The following is an 18,203-nucleotide window of genomic DNA, read 5'->3' as shown; positions in this document are numbered from 1 at the left end:
GTAATAGGGAAGGCTTTTAACCACAAGCCTTCGGTGCTTTCTCCAAAACAGGTATCAGAGCGCTGAGCTCGCAGCTAATCCTATCTGTGAAATTTACATTTTGTTTTACTCTTTCACCATTCTTCTCTTTGGAGTCCAGTTGTTCTCCTAAATTTTACTTTCCATTAAGTGTATTGCCAGTCTCAAGGTGTTACAGTTTTGCTAGGGCTGATGTTCTTGTTATTTGGATCTGAAGTCCAGATACAATTGAATCATAATTGGAGAGCAGGCATTGCTCCCTTGTGTTATCTGAGTGCCTTGGATTTTAAATTTACAAACAGCTGTATGGTTAAAAGCATCTGGCATTTTCTCCCAGAATCATAAATCCACTCATCTTTTTTTTTTCTAATCTCTGCAGGTTTTCAGTCTTTGTCTTTCTGTTTATATGATCTATAATCATGAAGTTGTATGCTAGGTGTGTATGACAGCATCTGTTATAGACAGGAATCATATCTGTCTGTGAAGATACCGCTTCTCCCCCAACTTTCGCATCCTCGGCATCATTACACCAGGCTAGCTGATGTGTAAGTTGTTGGAGATTTGGCCAAAGCTCCAATGCCACAAGCCTTAGTGACTAAAGCGTTGCCATGCAATTCAAGCACAAAAAAGTCAAGCCAGTTAAGTTTCCAATCATTTAGTTTCTAGTTTCACAAGATTTTCCTATATATCGAGTGAGTTGATGCCTTTCAAAATGAATAGTCCTTTGTAATTTTTACCTAATTCACATTTGTCATTTCGAGGATTCACTTCATAAGAAAAAAAATGTAGAAGAGAGAAGAGTCATCTTTAATGTTAAGTAATGTATTCATTCTTTAAAAGTATTTCCAGAACAAAGTACAGGCAGTGCGGACAGTGGAGGACAATGTAGTGGACAAGGAATGTACCATCCTTATCGTATGGAGCCTATGATCTAGTGAAATTCACAGCAAGATAAAAAGATGTTTCACACACAGAGCAATGATCAACATGTACAGGGTACCCTGGAGTCCAAAGGAAGACTGCGTGTGTGTGCACGTGTGTGTGTGTGCGCACGTCTGTGCACGTGCATGTGTGTGCATGTGTGTGCTCACGCTTTGTGTGTGTACGTACATATTATGGATTTTTTACCTTTTATGCCTGGTGTTTTTTCAGGGATCAGAATTTATAATGTTGAAATAACAAGGTCAAAAATCTCGACCCGTCATCTAAAACTCCCTTTTCACAAAATTCACATCCTAAGACATATTTCAAAGCTTCAAAACATGCTATTATAATGATATTCACCTTTGTATACATTGTAATGTGACTATTTTAATTTTGCTGCCACCTACGCTAATCACCTTTTTAAATTCTTTCTTTCCAAGCATAATGTCAATTTTATAAAAAGTTTATTTTACAGAAACATCCTGCTATACACATGATCTGTCATATGCACTTTGGGATTAGTTTTCAGTTCACAGGTGCATGAAAAATTAAAATACACTTGAATGATGTACCTACCACCTTCAACCTATGTAATTTTAAGTAATTGCTTATTTCCAATTACGACATTTTATGTGGGAGACTTATTCAATAAAGCAGCTAATTACAATAATTACACTACACTTTTCTAGCAGAAATGACATTCATCAAGCCCTGTTCATTGGACCATGGTTTTGGGCTTCATGGCCATATGTTTTTATAAATGTGTTTCCATTTATTATCAACCTGTTAATATTTCCAAAATGAAAAAAGAAAAATATGGCTCTCAAACTTTTTCTTAGTCACAAACAGAAATACATTGTTAACAACTCCAACTCAGAAAAAGTTAGTCAAATACTTAGAATATTTATGGTTTTCTGTCTCAAGTAAATACTAATGTCTTCATTTTGAAGGAGGTTATCCGAGTGAAACTATGGCTCTTCAGACGAGCACTGTAACATCTCAAAGGAAGCTGGTATTTATTCCCTGAGAGCTCTAGGGTGACTCGCAGGCTGTTGAATACATTGAATTAATATTCTGCATAATTGAAAGTGGTGATGGATCCCAGATTTTGAGGAATCATAGATATAAAATATAAATACTCTTATCATACTAGCTTAAATAGGTTAGAAAGTTATTGATCTCCTTTAGTGCTTTGGGGTCATTATTCTGAAAATCAGGTATGCATATATAGAACAAAGGAAAAACATGGCTAGTTTAGATTTTGCGTTAGGAGTTGGGATAAGAGCAAATTCTATGTAGAAACCAAATCTTTCAAGTCAAGCAAACAACGTAGTATCACAGTATAGTTTGGAAAATGCCTTTTTTATATACTGTTGAGCCTAGTGACATTTTACATAAACATCAGGTTTAGTGACAAAATTTGAACATTGCAGCTGTACAATCTAGATTTCTCATTGTAATTCTTCAATTTGCAATTTGGGGGACCAAAACAGCATAATTTCTATGAATGTCAGATTTCTCACCTGTAAAAAAAAGAGATAATAGCACCTACCTATGAGGATTAATTTGAAAACTCAGTTTAATATATGTATATAATCGCTCAGCCCATGATCAAAGAGCCAAGAAAATTAATAAGGATTTAGAGATTTGAAATACAAAGTGGACCAGCCTTCATTCAGCGACTAGACAATGCACGTTCTGATTGAGGGACACATAAATGATTGACAAAACGTGGCCACTTACGTGCCACAAAGGAATTCTAAATATAAACCAAATCAGTAACCTAGAGAAGACATTGTTTGACCAAAGTGTAATAAAATTAGAAACTAAATAAGAACCACGAGAACACCAACACATTTCAAAAACTTAAAGATCACTTCTAAATAATTTAGGGAGCATAGAAGAAACTGCATGGAAATAAAAATTTTCTAGAACTAAAAACTAATAAACACTGTATTGATCAAACCTGTGAGAAGCAACTAAAGGCACGTTTAGAGGGAAAAATAGCCTTGAGTGTATATTTAGCAAAGGAATAAAGGCTGACATTAATCATCCAAATATTTAACTAAGGAATACTAAAAATACTAACCAAGAAGGCATTAAGACAGCAGAAAGAAAAAAAAGATAAAAGTTGATACTAATCAAATAGGGAAAAAAGAAGCAATAAGTTATATCAGCAAAGTGAAAATTTTGAAAGGACAAATAAAAATGATAAATCTGCATCTAAATTCAACCAAAAAAATAATTAAGGAGCCTTCTGGAATGATGACAGAGGCATTGGCATAGTCTTTTAATCTCCTTAAATTCCCATGTGAAATTAAACAGAATACCTAGATAATAACCAAAATCCATAGACACGTTCACAACAAAATTAGGTAGTTCACAAACCGCAAGTCAAAGCAGGTGCAGACAAAACAATAACCACATGATTTGCATGGTGACGTTGTCTGTTGGGGTTGCTATAACGAATACCACAGGCTGGGTGATTTAAACAATAAGCATTTATCTCTCAGAGTTCTGAGGCTGGAAGGTCTCAGATGGAGGCACCGTCAGATTTAGCGTCTGGTTCCTCTTCCTGGTTCACAGGTGGCTGCCTCTACGTTGTGTGTTCATATGGCAGAAGGAGGACGGGCTCGGGTCTCTTCCTCTTCTTATGAGGGCACAAATGCCATCATGGGGGCTCTATCTTCATGACCTCCTCTAACCTAATTACCTGCCAGAGGACCCACCTCCTAATATCTTCACTTTGGGGACTAGAGTTTCAACATATGAATTTTAGGGTATAAAGCATGGTACCGGTGCCTGTGGGAAAGAAGCCAAGGGGAGTTACAGGGCATGTGATGTCTTCGAGACCAGGAAAACACCTGCCTAGCTCCATCCACTCTGAAGGAAAACATCCCAGAGTGGAATCAAAATTGAGCAGGCCAGTGACAAGAGTGCTGACGGGAAAAGTAGACCCAGATCAAATCGGTGGTGTCTGTTATCCATAACAGAGCCGGGAAATCTCAGAACGAAGGCTGCCATATGGATCACGATGTCAAAACAACAGAAGTAGCTCTGAAGCTAAAAGGAAAGACGAAACTGCTCAGGAAAACGATTGTGCCAAAGTCAAATGCCCTACAAAAGTCGTAAGAAAAAAAGAAAAAGGAGCAGAATACTGTCCTGATAGAGAGTGAAAGCTTACCATAAAGACATACCCACAAATGGCTCAAACCGTAGCTACCATGGCAAAATGAGTTAAAAGACATATACAGATGACGTAGGACTAGAATAGCAATAAAAGCAAGAAATTCATACATTCGGTGCTAGAACCCAGGAAAGAAGTACAGTTGACTCTTGAACAACATGCGTTTGAGCTGCGCACATCCACTTACATGAGATTTTTTGATAAATGCAATACAGCACTATGAATGTATTTTCTCCTCCTTATGAATTTCTTAATAACATTTTCTTTTCTCTAGCTTACTTTGTTGTAAGACTAGAGGGTAGAATACATGCAAAATATGTGTTAATTGACTATGTTATCAGTAAGGCATCCAGTCAACGTAGGCCGTTAGTAGTTAAGGTGTTTTGCGGGGGTAGTCAAAAGCTGTATGTGTATTTTCAACTGCACGGGGTGTCAGTGCTCGTAACCCCTGCATTGTTCAAGGGCCAGCCGTATAAAAGCAACGAAGACCGAACTGGAAGGAACAGACAGTGATCACACACATCAGATGATGCCTAAAGAAAACTAGAAAGTGAAGAAGAGAAAAATTTAAGAAATCAAAAAGAAATGAAGAAAGAGATGAAAATGATTTGAAAGAAAATGATAAGTTGAAGAAACTCAGAGGTCCAACATCTACATTTTAGGGGTCCTGAAAGAAGAAAGCCAAAGCAATGGCACAGAACAAGCATTAAACTTTTCTGAAATATAATAAGATTGGAAGCTACATATTCAAAGGACACACCATGTAACCGAAATATCAATTATGAATGACCAAAAATAAGACATATTCCAGACAAATTACAAGATATATATATATATATATATGTTTTTTTTTAAAGGTACCACTCTTAACTCTAGAGTACAAACTGAGGATTTCTGGAGGGGGGTGGGTAGGGATGGGCTAAATGGGAGATGGGTATTCAGGAGGGCACTTGTCGTGTTGAGCACTGGGTGTTACATGTAAGTGATGAAGAGTGATTCATCAGGAGTAGAAATTCTCCTGAAACCAGTATTATGCTATATGTTAACTGGAATTTAAATAAAAACCTGAAACCAAATAATAATAATAACAATAATATAATAAAACAGATAGGTATCCAGCTCAAAGGGAACAAGTGACGTATAAAGGAAAGAGTGTAGATTACCACCTGACTTTTCCACAGGAATGCTTTATGTCAGAAGAAATTAGAGTCACATATGTAGGAATATGTGAGCCAGGTGTTTTTATATCCCGGAAAACTGACTCTCAAGTTTAAAGGGAAAAAAGAAAAACAACTGCTATTTAGATGTAAGACTGTAAGTAACATAAATGTAAGTAATGTTGTTCCTATGAGACTTTCCTGAGGAAACCAGTAGAACACATGCTTCAGACAACCACAAGGAGTTCCAAAAATGACTCTACGACATTGACATGAGAAGAGGTGGTAAACATTCTTAAACTGTGGATGACTAACTACATGAGGATAGAAATGAAGAGAAAAATGTGTAATAACTGTTTGCTCTGACAATATGAGTATAGTGCAAGTGTACAAATAAGAGGAAAATGGGAAAAATATATTGAAATACTTTTTAAATATCCACGAACTGGATTGTGTTAGAATAGGTATTGTAATTTTAAGACTACTCCATGAAATGTGAAGTAAAAATGAGTTATTATCAGATAGTCTAATGTCTGTCATCTCTGTGTACTTGAAAATCAAGAGCCTTGATGTGGGGTAGGCGGTGGGGAGGGGGATACAGATACAGAAGAGATACAGATGTCATATAGAAGAGATGAGGTAAAAACCCTTGTCCTGATTTTAAATTGAAAATATCAGAATAAACTCAGGCAAATCCTCAAAATTGTGACCAACTCAGTAGCAATGAGTATCGCTGGCATCTAAATTATGTTCTTGGAACCCATTTCTCAATACATAAACCAGAGCTTTTTGGAGAGAATTGTTAACTTGGAATAGGAAGCATATAGAAGATGAGCTTGGGATATCTTGCCATACCTAACAACAAGGAAACCTGGACAAAGACTACTAGAGTCAGGGCAAAATTACCCATGGGCCATCTTGAAAAAACTCCCAATGAGCACAGTTGGGATACTGTGACCTAATGATCGTACTGGATTGAAACCAAATATATTGAAATCCTTCAGTTCATGATGACATTTTTAAACTAGTCATTGGTTGCCTTCAGAGGACGATAGAAAATCAGTTAATTAAATAAAAATGAACAAGTGAAGGTAAAGAATCAACATTTACCTTACCTTTTCCATATGAATTGAACTACTGAGTAAACCAAATAGTCCACGAAAGGAAGTCTCTTATCATACGAGTAGTCCAACTAATAAATGAGAAGAAGTGGCAGTTTCACAAGCTGGATGAGTCAATGATCTAAGCAGCAAACATCAATACTACTAACATCACAGAAAGAGGAACGACAGACATTAGGTACCTTGCGATGAAAGGCTACAGCACCACCTGTGGCCTTGCCAAAGGGATCAGGTGTGAGCCTGATGGGACTCTGGGTCCAGCTGCTGATCGGCAGGAAGTACAGAAGACAGAGGAACATGTGAACTAGGCCGTGAATGTGCACTTGGGAAAATCCAGACTCGAAACTACAGGTCACATGGCCCAGGTCCTTCAACGATGGGGGGAAGGGGAGCACCTATGGATTAAAAGATGTTAAAGAAATTTTCAGAAAATCAGGCAAGATCCATCCATTGCTGTGTCCTTCAGCTCCAACTTATTCAACCACAAATAACTGCAAATTTGAACCTCCCCAATTTCACGTTAAAGTGCATGGTTCTAGAAACATCTTTTAAATTAGAATTGTAAGACAAAAAAATATAATCTGTGTGTTGTTTGAACATTTACATTTACTTTTTGATCATTCAGAGAATGGTTATCTTCTGGAGTTGGATTTATTAGGTTTGCAAACAAAATAAAACCACCAAACAGGCTTTTTCAGCTAGTCCTTTTCAGTGCAAACTCCCTGTGACGTCACCCATATCCCTCCTTTTAAGTCACACATGTATGACACGTTTATATGCAGAAGAAACAATTACTGACATCTTCCACAGCTGTAATTGAAAACTTCAGATCTAAAATTACTTATCCCAAAATTGGTTTCTGTATTCCTGGTTTTGATCATTTCGGGTGACTGTCAGTGTCTTTTGGAGCCAGAAGAGGGCACTGCAGAGCAGCGTAGCTCTGAGGACTGGAAGTGGCAGACCGTGTCCTTTGCATAAATGTGCAAAGCTTCACAGCAGAAATAAAAACTGAAGGGATAGTAGACAATCACTATAAGCCTTCTCTACTTACTAGCGAAAAAAAAGAGCAGTCAAAATATATAACTATCTAAATACATATCTAGGCTATCAAATACGCATATAGATACATGATAGATAGATTAGATATTTCTTCTTTTAAAACATCCTAAAACTGGAGGTGGTGGGCTGGCTCAGTTGATGGAACATGTGACTCTTGATCTCAGGGTCCTGAGTTCAAGCCCCACGTTGGGTGTGGAGCTTACTTAAAAAGAAAATATCCATCAGTCATCCAATCCTGAGGCTGAATCTGAAGTTCTTCTATTATAGTGTTTATTCTTTTACCACTTCTGCTGTTATAAAAACAGTTCTCAAGTACTTCCTCGGACAGAGTAACGGTGTATTTGATTTTAGCCAGCTCACGTTTAGGACAAAGGAAAGCTGGCAGCCCTTTAGCAATCTCAGGCAGCACAGAAATAATTTTGAAATCCATATAATGAATATTATTTATTTATTTGCAGTTTCTGGGGAGGTTTTTCTGACATGAAGAGCCCTGCATTCAGTGTCAGCTGCCCAGTTACAGGGCAGTAGAGAAGTGACTGAATTCAGACCATCACCTCACACCAAGGGAAAGATGACTGAGGCATGTCAGTATCCCTCAAAGATGAAATAAGAGTAGTGGGGTCCAGTCCCCTCCTAAAACCTGCTGTTTGGGGGCCCCCGTGGCTATGTGTGTGCTTAGGTATCAAAAGGTAGAAGCACCACCATGATGGGATCCTTCAGCTGAGTCTTCGGTCTCTGAAAATGACTTTAAGTAACAGTCCTTGGGAGATAAAATCAATGCCAAAAGTCACCTCTTCAACGGAGGGGAGGAGACTTAAGATAATTTCATGATACATCATGGTAAACAGCCTTTTCTTGCACTACCCTGAGAATGTCGTTTCTGGAAACATTCCAGCCACTCTTAGCTCCTTGTCTACACATGAATTTATTCTTCCAAAAGTTCTGGTGAATAATGAAACCAATTCAGTTTTTCATTATTAAAAAATGTAAGTGCACCATCTTTCCTCATATGAAGGAAATTGCCAATGTGTCCAATGATCTTCCCCTTAATTGCAGATCTGCTGTGAAATAAGAAAATGATATTGCCGGTTCTGGTGTTATCTAGTTGTTGGGTGTGACTGAAGAGACCAGTTTGTGCCCATCACTTCCTCTGCAGCTGTGGCCACGTGGACACACCAGTCGATAGTAACGCATTCGTTTATAGGCTTGTTTGTAGATGGGAGCTCTGTGACTTTGCCCCTGAAGCCACTAACTTGTTCAATGGAAACTGGAAGGTCTGTTTTTACTGAATACAGAGTGGTTCTATCTCCTGCTTATTTTTTCCTCCCTCAAATCTGTTGGAAACACTGTACGCCTTACACTGTTTTCCCCAGCTAGCTCAGCACTTATGCAAACGGTCTGCACCCCATTGCTTGGCCACGCGTGCATTTCCAACTGCGGTTCTTTGCCCACCACCCCCCTTTGCTATGGAAATCTTAACCATTTTTCAAGTCAGTGCAACTTCCACTCCTTCAATAATGTCTTTGCTGACTGTTTCAGACACGCGTATGTCTCCCCACCCAGAGTCCTATAGCCTTCTCATCTTTTCTACTGGACATATCATCCAGCACTTTACTGTCTACTTTTTACCGGTAACGTCATGCATCATAGCCCTGCCTTAGTAACTAGGCTGTTCAATTCTGGTAAGCAAGAAGTCTGATTCCTGGTTAACCCATATCTCTAATAGCCACTAATAGCATACTAAGTGCTTAGTAAATCTAACCTAATCTATTGGCCAGGATGAGCAGGTTGTTGTCCAGGAATTACCTTTGGTCTGACTACTGGAGTTACAGTTCCTAGTCATTTGTCATTATGAATTTTCTTAGGATGGCATGCTTCCCTGTTCTTTCTCTGCCCTGTTCTTGCCCACTTCAGTTCTCTGTACACCTGTCACCCCTCTGATTCTGCAGCTATCAAGCAGGACAGAGGTGGGTTTAGAGAATCTTCTGGTTTGTAGGCTGCCTCCAGGATTTTGTTTTCTTACTGCTTTTCCCTGGAATAATTTCATCATCACCAACTAGGAAGCAACCTTGAAAGCTCATCTCATTTGTCTCCATGCCTGTAGGCAAAACAACTCTTTGAGTTCATCGTTCAGATCAGTATCGGGTCCCAGGCCAAGAACCTGAAACAGGCGTAAAGTGGATCAGAGAACATTTATTGGACAATGGCAAGAAAGAGTCCAATATTCGTTTTAACGTTAATGGACACTGGACACTGAAAAGCCTATTCAGATTAAGACATTATAGCTGTGACATGTGGCCCCACAAGCTTGTTTGCACTTATGCCCACATAAAAGTAAAAATAGAAGATAAAATTAAATGATAGAATCAGAGCACCTGAGGGATGCAGTCGGTTGAGCTTCCGACTCTTGGTTTCGGCTCGGGTGGTGGTCTTGGGGTCCTGAGACTGAGCCCCGCGTTGGGCTCCACACTCAGCTCCACTCTCTCCCTCTCCCTGCCCCTCCTGCTTGTGCTCTGTCTCTGTAAATATATAAGAAAATCTTTTTTTAAAAAAATAATGATCAAATCAATCGTATAATGATGTTTTAGTGGAAAAAAATCATGTTCAATGTTTTAATAGTGTTATCTATTTAATATATGTAATGATTTGTCAGCATATTATCCCTTTACATTCCAAAACTAAAGTCACACTTGTAATGTTTCAGCTTCGCAAGTCTGTTTTCAGCATCAGAGCGAGGAATCTTCTAGAAAAGGAGACTGCAGTCACTAAAATCTTAAGGTAACACCATTAAACATTGACACGTATTTAAAGGTGGGATTATATTAAGCAAAGAAGAGCTCTTTCTTTTTAATGTGGTAATTTTCTGAGTATCAACATACACTTTCTGCTATAAATTAGATTTAGGGAACTAAATACTTATAAATAATGTCAAACACATCATTAATACCTTTCCTGGAAAAGTAATATTTTATTAGCTCAGTTCTGCCTTTCTTTTCTTTTCATGCCCTTATACATAAATTGTAAGTATAAACATTTACAAAAAGATGAAAATAACTTACTTTCATTCTTCCATATTTTATGTCTTTTGTGATATCTGAAGGACAAATCACAATCTAAGGGAAAATGATAAAAGGGTAAGCTTTTTAGAAGCAATTATGACTTATTAATCTATTAAGAATAAGTGTATTTAAAATCTGTAAGAATCAAAAGTATAGCCATTTTAAAATGTTTATGAAAACATGTAATTTTAATGCTACTTTCTTAACCTGCCTTGATACAGTATCAGAAAGGAACATCAAGCTAGCTACTTACGAGTGTTTTAGAAGACTGTGTTATAATATGAAGTAACATGGTCTTTATAAAAATGCATGAGCATTTGGAATGTAATTTATTAGCAGTTCTATTACACAGAAATGAGTAATCATACAACTAAATATTGAGGGGCTGGACGGAGAATGGTTGATAAGGTGAATGGATGGATTTATACTGGGAGGCCCCCTCCAACTTGTGCCGAGGGGAGGGAGTTAGACTCTCTTCTCTTCTACCTCTGTTCCAGGAATAGTCATTAAAGAGTTTCTGCCAGAGTGCATAGCACTGTAACCTGGATAACTAATGAGGAAATAAGGCTAAAACGTATGGCTTGAGAAACTATTTTCAGTTTATAACAGTACTTGAAATGTGTATGCCAAAAATGATCCTAACTAGTCAAGACAGTATTTTGTGTGTTCATTCTTTTATTGGCTGATAATTCACGCATAGATACGAGTGTGTGTTGGATACCTTTTATGAGAAGAGAATAAACATTACTGGGACGTGTACATTATCACCACAAAATACGATAAGATGAACCTAAGAGGTCTGGTTGAAATAGAGAAAGGAAAACTTCTCAGCAGATTTGTAACAGCCTATGCCCTAATTTCAGTTTGCTTCCAAATGGCTCAGTCCAGTTGCCCCAACGTCATGGGGCTGGCCTTGAACACTACGTGGTACTCCAGGGTCTTTTTCAAGCTGTGACTACTATACTAGACAAACTCCTGGCAGCATCAGTCCTTAGCGTCTTGAAGACACTTCCCTGTTCACACGAGACACACCGTGTGCTGGTCCAGCCTCTCGGCCGCACTCACGGGGAAGCCGATTCAGCCTCAAATCCACAAGCACGTATGAGGGGAGTGTAATGCTCTGGCCTGTATTCAGCGTCTCCCTGCCAAATTAGGAACCAAAATGACATTACTCACCCACCCAGAAGAACTACCTTCCTGCATGTGCCCTGGGCGTTCCCAGAGACATTCAGAGCACGGGCAGACAGGGATACTGAGAAGAAGCCACTTCTAGAACCTCGCTGGCCAATGACTCTTTCTTAAAGTTGGTCTTCCAGTTTTCCTTTTCCACCACCTTTTCCTTATTCACCTGCTCCTAGTTCACAAAAGAAAGGTGAGACTCTCATTCATGCACAAGGAAGGTGAAACTGTGAAACTTGATCTGGGTTCCCACAGGGACTGTCCCCCGCAGCTTTGTCCAGAAGGGGGATGCCACTGGGCAGCATCTATCCAGGTGACAAGTTTTAGGGAAACCTCCCTCCAAGAATTCATGTACCTTAGGATAGGCTTAGGAATAACGGGGATGTCTCAACGGCATGTGTTAACGTGTTATATGATTTGAAAAATAAAGTCAGACTTCTCTGACAGATTTGGCTCATCGGCTTGACACTGAAGGCTGACTTCATGCTGCCCAAAGTCATAAAAGTGAATGCATTAGACGAATAAGACTCTCCAGTGTTTTCTCAAAGGCATGTTGAAGCACAGATATGATAATGCTAGAAATCACATCCTTTACTGCTAACTGACGCTGTGAGGGGGAACTTTTGTTGTTGAATTTTAAATGTACAGAAGTGGTTTTAAAAAGAGAACATTTTTTAAAAAGGAGAGAGAGCGAGAGAAAATTTGTGGGCGTACCTGAGCCAAAATTTAAGACCATCAGGGAACAGGGATGTCCTCAGACTTGCCCAGTAATTGTGTAGTTTCAGGGACACCCAGAGCCATTAGCATTTTACAAGAGCCCAGAACACCACAAAATGAGAGGCAGCTCCCTGGGGGTGCTGAAGCTGTTACCCAGTCAATCTCAGGAAATAAGAGGCTACAATTAGAAAAAAAAAATTGAAATTTTTTTAAGAATACAAATGTAATCTTTAGAAAAGCCATTTAGTTCTTTTCTCCTGTGAAAATGGTTTCCTTGTTGGTGCTACATTAGTCTGCAATAATTAAGGACAAGATGTCAAACTGATAGTTTCTTTGGGTGTGGTTATCTTTTTTCACTCATAATATAGCAGTAGCAATAATAATGTAATAATAATAATAATGTCACACCTGCATTATAACGTAACCCATAATAAGAAGGTCAAGAATAGATCGGGTCCATGTCTGTGGGTCCACGGGCATTCTTCAACGCTGTTTACAAGGAGCAACGACAACTGAAAAGAAAAGGAAAGAAGAAGGGACAAAGAAATTTTAAAAAAAGAAAAGGTTTATGGTCACCTCAGGGCAAATAGCCCTTCACAAAACTGAGAAGGAGGAGAAGTTTCTACCATTCTCTCCGGGTATTCTTACTCCCTGGGGAGACTCTCCTCTCTTAGGCTCAGAACTTTCTCTCTGTTCATTAAACTACAGCATTCCTGGGTAAGTTAGAAGTAAAAAGACAAATCCTGTATGATGTCAATTACATGTGGAATCTAAAGTGAAGTTCATAGAAACAGAGTAGACGGGATTGCCAGACCCTGAGGGGTGGGACAAATGGGGAGATGGTGGTCAAAGGGTACATATTTCCAGTTTTAAGCTGATTAAGTTCAGGGATCTAATGTACAGTCTGGTGACTCTAGTTAATAATCCTGTATCGTATCGTATACTTGAAACTTGCTAAGAGAGTGGATCATAAATGTTCTTACCACACACACAAAAATCATAATTATGGGAACTAACAAACGAATGTGTTAACTATCGTCATTGTGGGGATCATTTCACAGTGTATATCCACACATCAGGGGCACCTGGGTGGCTCAGTCGGTTAAGCGGCTGACTCGGTTTCAGCTCCGGTCATGATCCCAGGGTCGTGAGATGGAGTCGCCGCATCAGGCTCTGCGCTCAGCAGGGAGTCTGCTTGAGATTCCCTCCCTCCGTCTCCCTCTGCCCCTCCATCTTGCGCTCTCTCTCACTCTTCCTCTCTCTCTAAAAAATAAACAAAATAAATCTTTGAAGAAGTATATACCCACCTCAAATCATGTCGTACACCTGTATTACACAGCGTTATGTGTCAGTTACCCCTCGGTGAAGCCGGGGGGAAAATGGCCTCTCCCATGACCATCTGCATTTTGAAAGGGAGGCTTTGAAAGAAGGAGAGAACTTTAAGACGAGGAGGTGCAGATTCCGTGTCTTCATGGATGGGTCTGCCTTGACACGGAGGAAAGGAGGTCCAGCAGAGACTTGCTCCAGTGCTCTGTCGCTCGTGTTTTCCTGAGTCTTTTATTTTCATAATTAGTTTCATGAAGAGGTTCCTCCCCAGGGAGACAGGAGCACACTCTAGGAAGGTCTCATTAGAGAAAGAAGACCTCAGCCGAATCATTTTGGCAACTATGCCACAGGTGGGTGTGTGTCCTGATTTGGGTGCAGACGGAGATAAGTCACATTAACTTTAAATCCAATGGGATGTGAGGAAGATATTATGAAATATTAGTGTCTTAGAAATAACTTTCAAAAATAACAAATATTTGGGGAAAATAATACAAAACAAATCCCTGATCTAATGTATCTAGAGACCTGACTGTGTAAACAGAGAAATTATTTAAATCCCCAGTTTTCTGACAAGGAGGTGACCCTCAGGGTCCTAGTTCTAACATAAGCTACTGGACCAGCATCTGGCTCTGCTCCTCTCTAACCTTAAGCAACTCACTTAGCTGCCTTTGCAGTGTAGACTGCCCCAAGTGGTTGTCTGAACAACCTGTTGATTAATCAGAGTGAAATGTAGTACTTATCATAGTGACGGCAACCGCCACCTCGGCGCTCTTAATAACGTCTCACAAGGGATAGGTCAGGAGTGGAAATGTGTGAGGTTTTGGGTTTGGGTTTAAGTGTTTCTAGTGATTGAGATCGGGCAAAATTCTTGCTGTAAGAGTTTCATTTCAAACACTGAATCATTATGTTGTATACCTGAAACTTATACAGTGTTATACGTCCATTATACCTCAATTTAAAAAAAAAGATTTTAGGACTCCAGGATACACAGGTAATAAGTACCTGTTATGGACAGGTAACCATTACTGTTCTGAGGGGGGTGGCCCTGGGGGTGGGGGCACAGTAGAGCGGACATTCCTTGGCCTCCCCTGGGGGTGGAGGGGACACCACTTGATCTCCCTGGGGGTGGGGGCACAGTAGAGGGGACATCCCTTGGCCTCCCCTGGGGGTGGGGGCACGGTGGAGGGGACACTGCTTGACCTCCCCTGGGGGTGAGGGCACAGTAGAGGGGACATCCCCGTGGCCCCAGTGTTCTTTCCACCTGGTCTGGCTCCACAGTTCAGTTGTCAGTTGTTCCAGTGGAGTTTGCTTGTCTGTTTTTCCCTTTCCTTCCTGATGTGGGGTAACTTCCTGCAGTCGTCTTCACTCCAGAAATCTATTCTATTCTTTCCTCTGAATTTTTAACCATCTCCATGCATTACCTTTAAAAATAAATTACAAGATTTTTAGAAACAACATTAAAAAAAAATGTTTAGGATTGATGGACCGAGCTGGGCAAGGTCTTGGCCTGAGTACCAATTATTTTTAGGTGATTGGTTTGATCAGTTATTATCTAGAGGCAGGGGCTGGTCCATGAGTCTGTAATTCAAACAAAGAAATTACTTATTGGTTAACAGCCTTAACTTCTTGGATAGGAATTTCCTGGAATGACTAGTAAAGTCCTATTGATGGAAAGGCCTGAGTTCTTAGTCCTGATAATTAAGCCGCGGGGCTGCCAGGAGTCTCAGTGCTCAGGGGATCCACATTTCCATTTGAAACAGGATCCTCGTTATTCCAGAAAAGAGTATGCTATACACCTTTCCTATGAAGAGGAAATTCAAGCCGACAAAGGGAAAAGTCAGAGAGAAAGGGGCCTAGAGTCGGAAGTATTTGAATCATCAGAGTCACCAATGACTTCCACACATAATCATCCCTAATTTGCTCATTCGTGTTCTTCTCCATAATATTTTCTTAAAATTAATCCGTCATCCGAGAAATAGAAATGAACTTCTCCACATATTTGGGAACTTGCTGATAGAAACAGAAGTGGGGCATTTTGACAGAACTTGAGGGTATGGTCCCATGCTGGCATGCAGGGGATTCGCCTGGTAAAAAGAGGCGTCCACATTGGTTTTTTCCAAGACTTGTCTGCAGAGGAGTGTAAAAAGGATGTCTCACCACCTAAACTGTAAAATCCAGGGCTGCTATTAAATTCACTCTGGTTTTGACTTCGCCTATACCATTCAGTTCCACTAAAGGAAGCTTCCTTCAGAAAGCAGTGACCTTTTCACTACATCAGGAGACATCAAAACAAATAGCAGTGAGCTTCCACCAGCATCGCTGCCTCTGCTGGGATTCCTCCCCTTCAGAGCCCTGAAACCGGGCACAAATGCATTCTCATTCCTGCCAGGCTGAATGCAGAGAGAAATGTCAAAAATAAAATAATTAAGCATTTTACATTACTTTAGAAAATTCCATCCTTGGCCATCAGTACCTCACTAGTTAGGAAGTATCTTTACAGCCTTTTTTGAATGATTGGTCTAGTATGATATTTGCATTCTGATATTTGGATCTATGACAAAATTTTCCTTGCTGCGCAATGGTATTAATAATTTTCTAAAGTCTAAGGAATAGTCGTGGGGCGCCTGGGTGGCTCAGTCAGTTAAGCAGCTGCCTTCAGCTCAGGTCATGATCTCAGGGTCCTGGGATTGAGCCCCATGTCGGGCTCCCTGCTCAGCGGGGAGGGGTCTCCCCCCGCCCTGCGCTTTGCCTCTCTCTCACTCTCTCTCAAATAAATAAAATCTTTGAAAAAATAATAAAGTCAAGAAATAGTTGTTACATGAATGCTAATACAAAAAATTAAATATAACTCATGACATGTGGGGAGTTAGTTTTTCTCTAAGAGAATCATTTTTATTGACTAGAAATATAGTTTATATACTACTTAAATATAAGTAAAACCAGAACATATTTATTAAAATACAGATTTTTAAATGGTACTAGCTGGATTTTCTTCCTGACAGAGAGGACTCACTCATTTAAGAAATACTTCTGTGGCATCTTCTGTGTGCTAGGCATCTTCCAAGATACCGGACGCACAGATGATTCCCTCAAGGAGTTCATATTTGCCCTGAGAACATATTTAGGACACTAGTCAGGTGGAGGGGCCTTTAATAATACCTCTAGTTCTCTGAACACACCGTGACAAGAAAATTCATACAGAGCATAGTCATGGTTCCCTGACGGAGTGACTTGAAGAGTTAAAATCATTTACCTAAAATGTTTCATAAAAGAAAGTGTTTTCTACCTTAAGCTTATTTCCATTATGCCATGAAAATGCCTTTCCAACATGAAGATAGAGAGGAATAGGAAAAGGGAGATGAGAAAAGAATGAATGATGAGTATTTACGAAGACCCACTTACGAGGCTATGGTCTTACATGTGTTATCTCGGTCAATTCTGCAGGAAAACACTACGCCCGTGTTATGCATGACAAAACTGAGTCTCGGACTGGGTACTTTCTCCCAAAACCACATACCACGGAAATGATCTTGAGTATCACATCCATACCAACTACAACCTGATTTCCCAAATAGGCAGCCATATTTATGTGTCCCCAACAACTTCTGCAACTAAATTCTCCTGTTTACTGCAAAGTGACTGTGTGCTAAACGCTGTACTCCTTCATAAGCTCTGTCTCACTAGGGCCTCATAGCAAACCCTGAAAGACAAGGGGTCTTAGCTCTGTTTTAGAGATGAAGAAATTAAGGCTCAGGAAGCTTAGGTGACTTGCTAAAGTCACCCTGTCTAGCGAGTCGGGGGAGCCAGGAAACCAGGAATCACACCCTGGTGTCTGTAACTCCGAAATCCTTGTATTAAATATGACTCTATGCTTTTACATTACAGAGGATCCCTCGTTCTCATCCGCTGTATTGACAACCACTAGTCCCTTGTGTTTCCTACACCGTGGCTGCTTCTCAGGGTACACATACAGGTTATGCATCATACAAAACTGCCAGGTCAAGGGGAAATCGGAAGCTGAAATCGACCCCCACTGTACCTGCTGGGCGCACCCTCCTTGCCAGGCGGTGGCCCCTGTCGTGAGACTACAGCCCTCAAGAGGAAGGGGCGTCTTTTTCCAGTTTATGGAAAGGTGCTGTGTGGGCTACTGGCATTCTTGCTGTCTGGGCGGCTTAAGTCTTTAGAAACATAACTCTCTCCAGTCTCTTCCCTCCCCCTCTACATCCTCCATAAAACTTCCCATGGTAGAGGGGAACCAGCCTTGAGTTCTCGTGGGGTAATAGAAATGTCTTCATGGAATCCTCTGCTGGACATTTGGTGCAACCCAAAACCCCAGACCCTGATGGATAAGCCAGCTCAGGAAAGCTCATATCTGGACTGAAATTGTGTGGCCTTCTTGACGGTGACCTACAAAGGTCACCTCATTCCTGTTCAGGTCCAGGGAGTCATAGAGAGT

General features: G+C 40.1%; 1 protein-coding gene across 1 annotated transcript in view; it reads left to right on the top strand.

Moving 5' to 3' along the window:
- Window positions 1–18,203, top strand: part of NALCN (sodium leak channel, non-selective) — a 285,252-nt gene that overhangs the window by 211,029 nt on the left and 56,020 nt on the right. Inside the window, 1 exon segment of the mRNA XM_040624300.1 lies at window positions 10,171–10,244. Within this exon segment, the coding sequence (XP_040480234.1) occupies window positions 10,171–10,244 (74 nt within the window).

This window comes from Ursus maritimus, unplaced genomic scaffold, assembly GCF_017311325.1.
Source record: "Ursus maritimus isolate PB19 unplaced genomic scaffold, ASM1731132v1 scaffold_10, whole genome shotgun sequence".
NCBI lineage: Eukaryota > Metazoa > Chordata > Mammalia > Carnivora > Ursidae > Ursus > Ursus maritimus.
The sequence above is the reverse complement of the archived record's forward strand: the minus strand, read 5'-3'. Positions and strand labels throughout refer to the sequence as shown.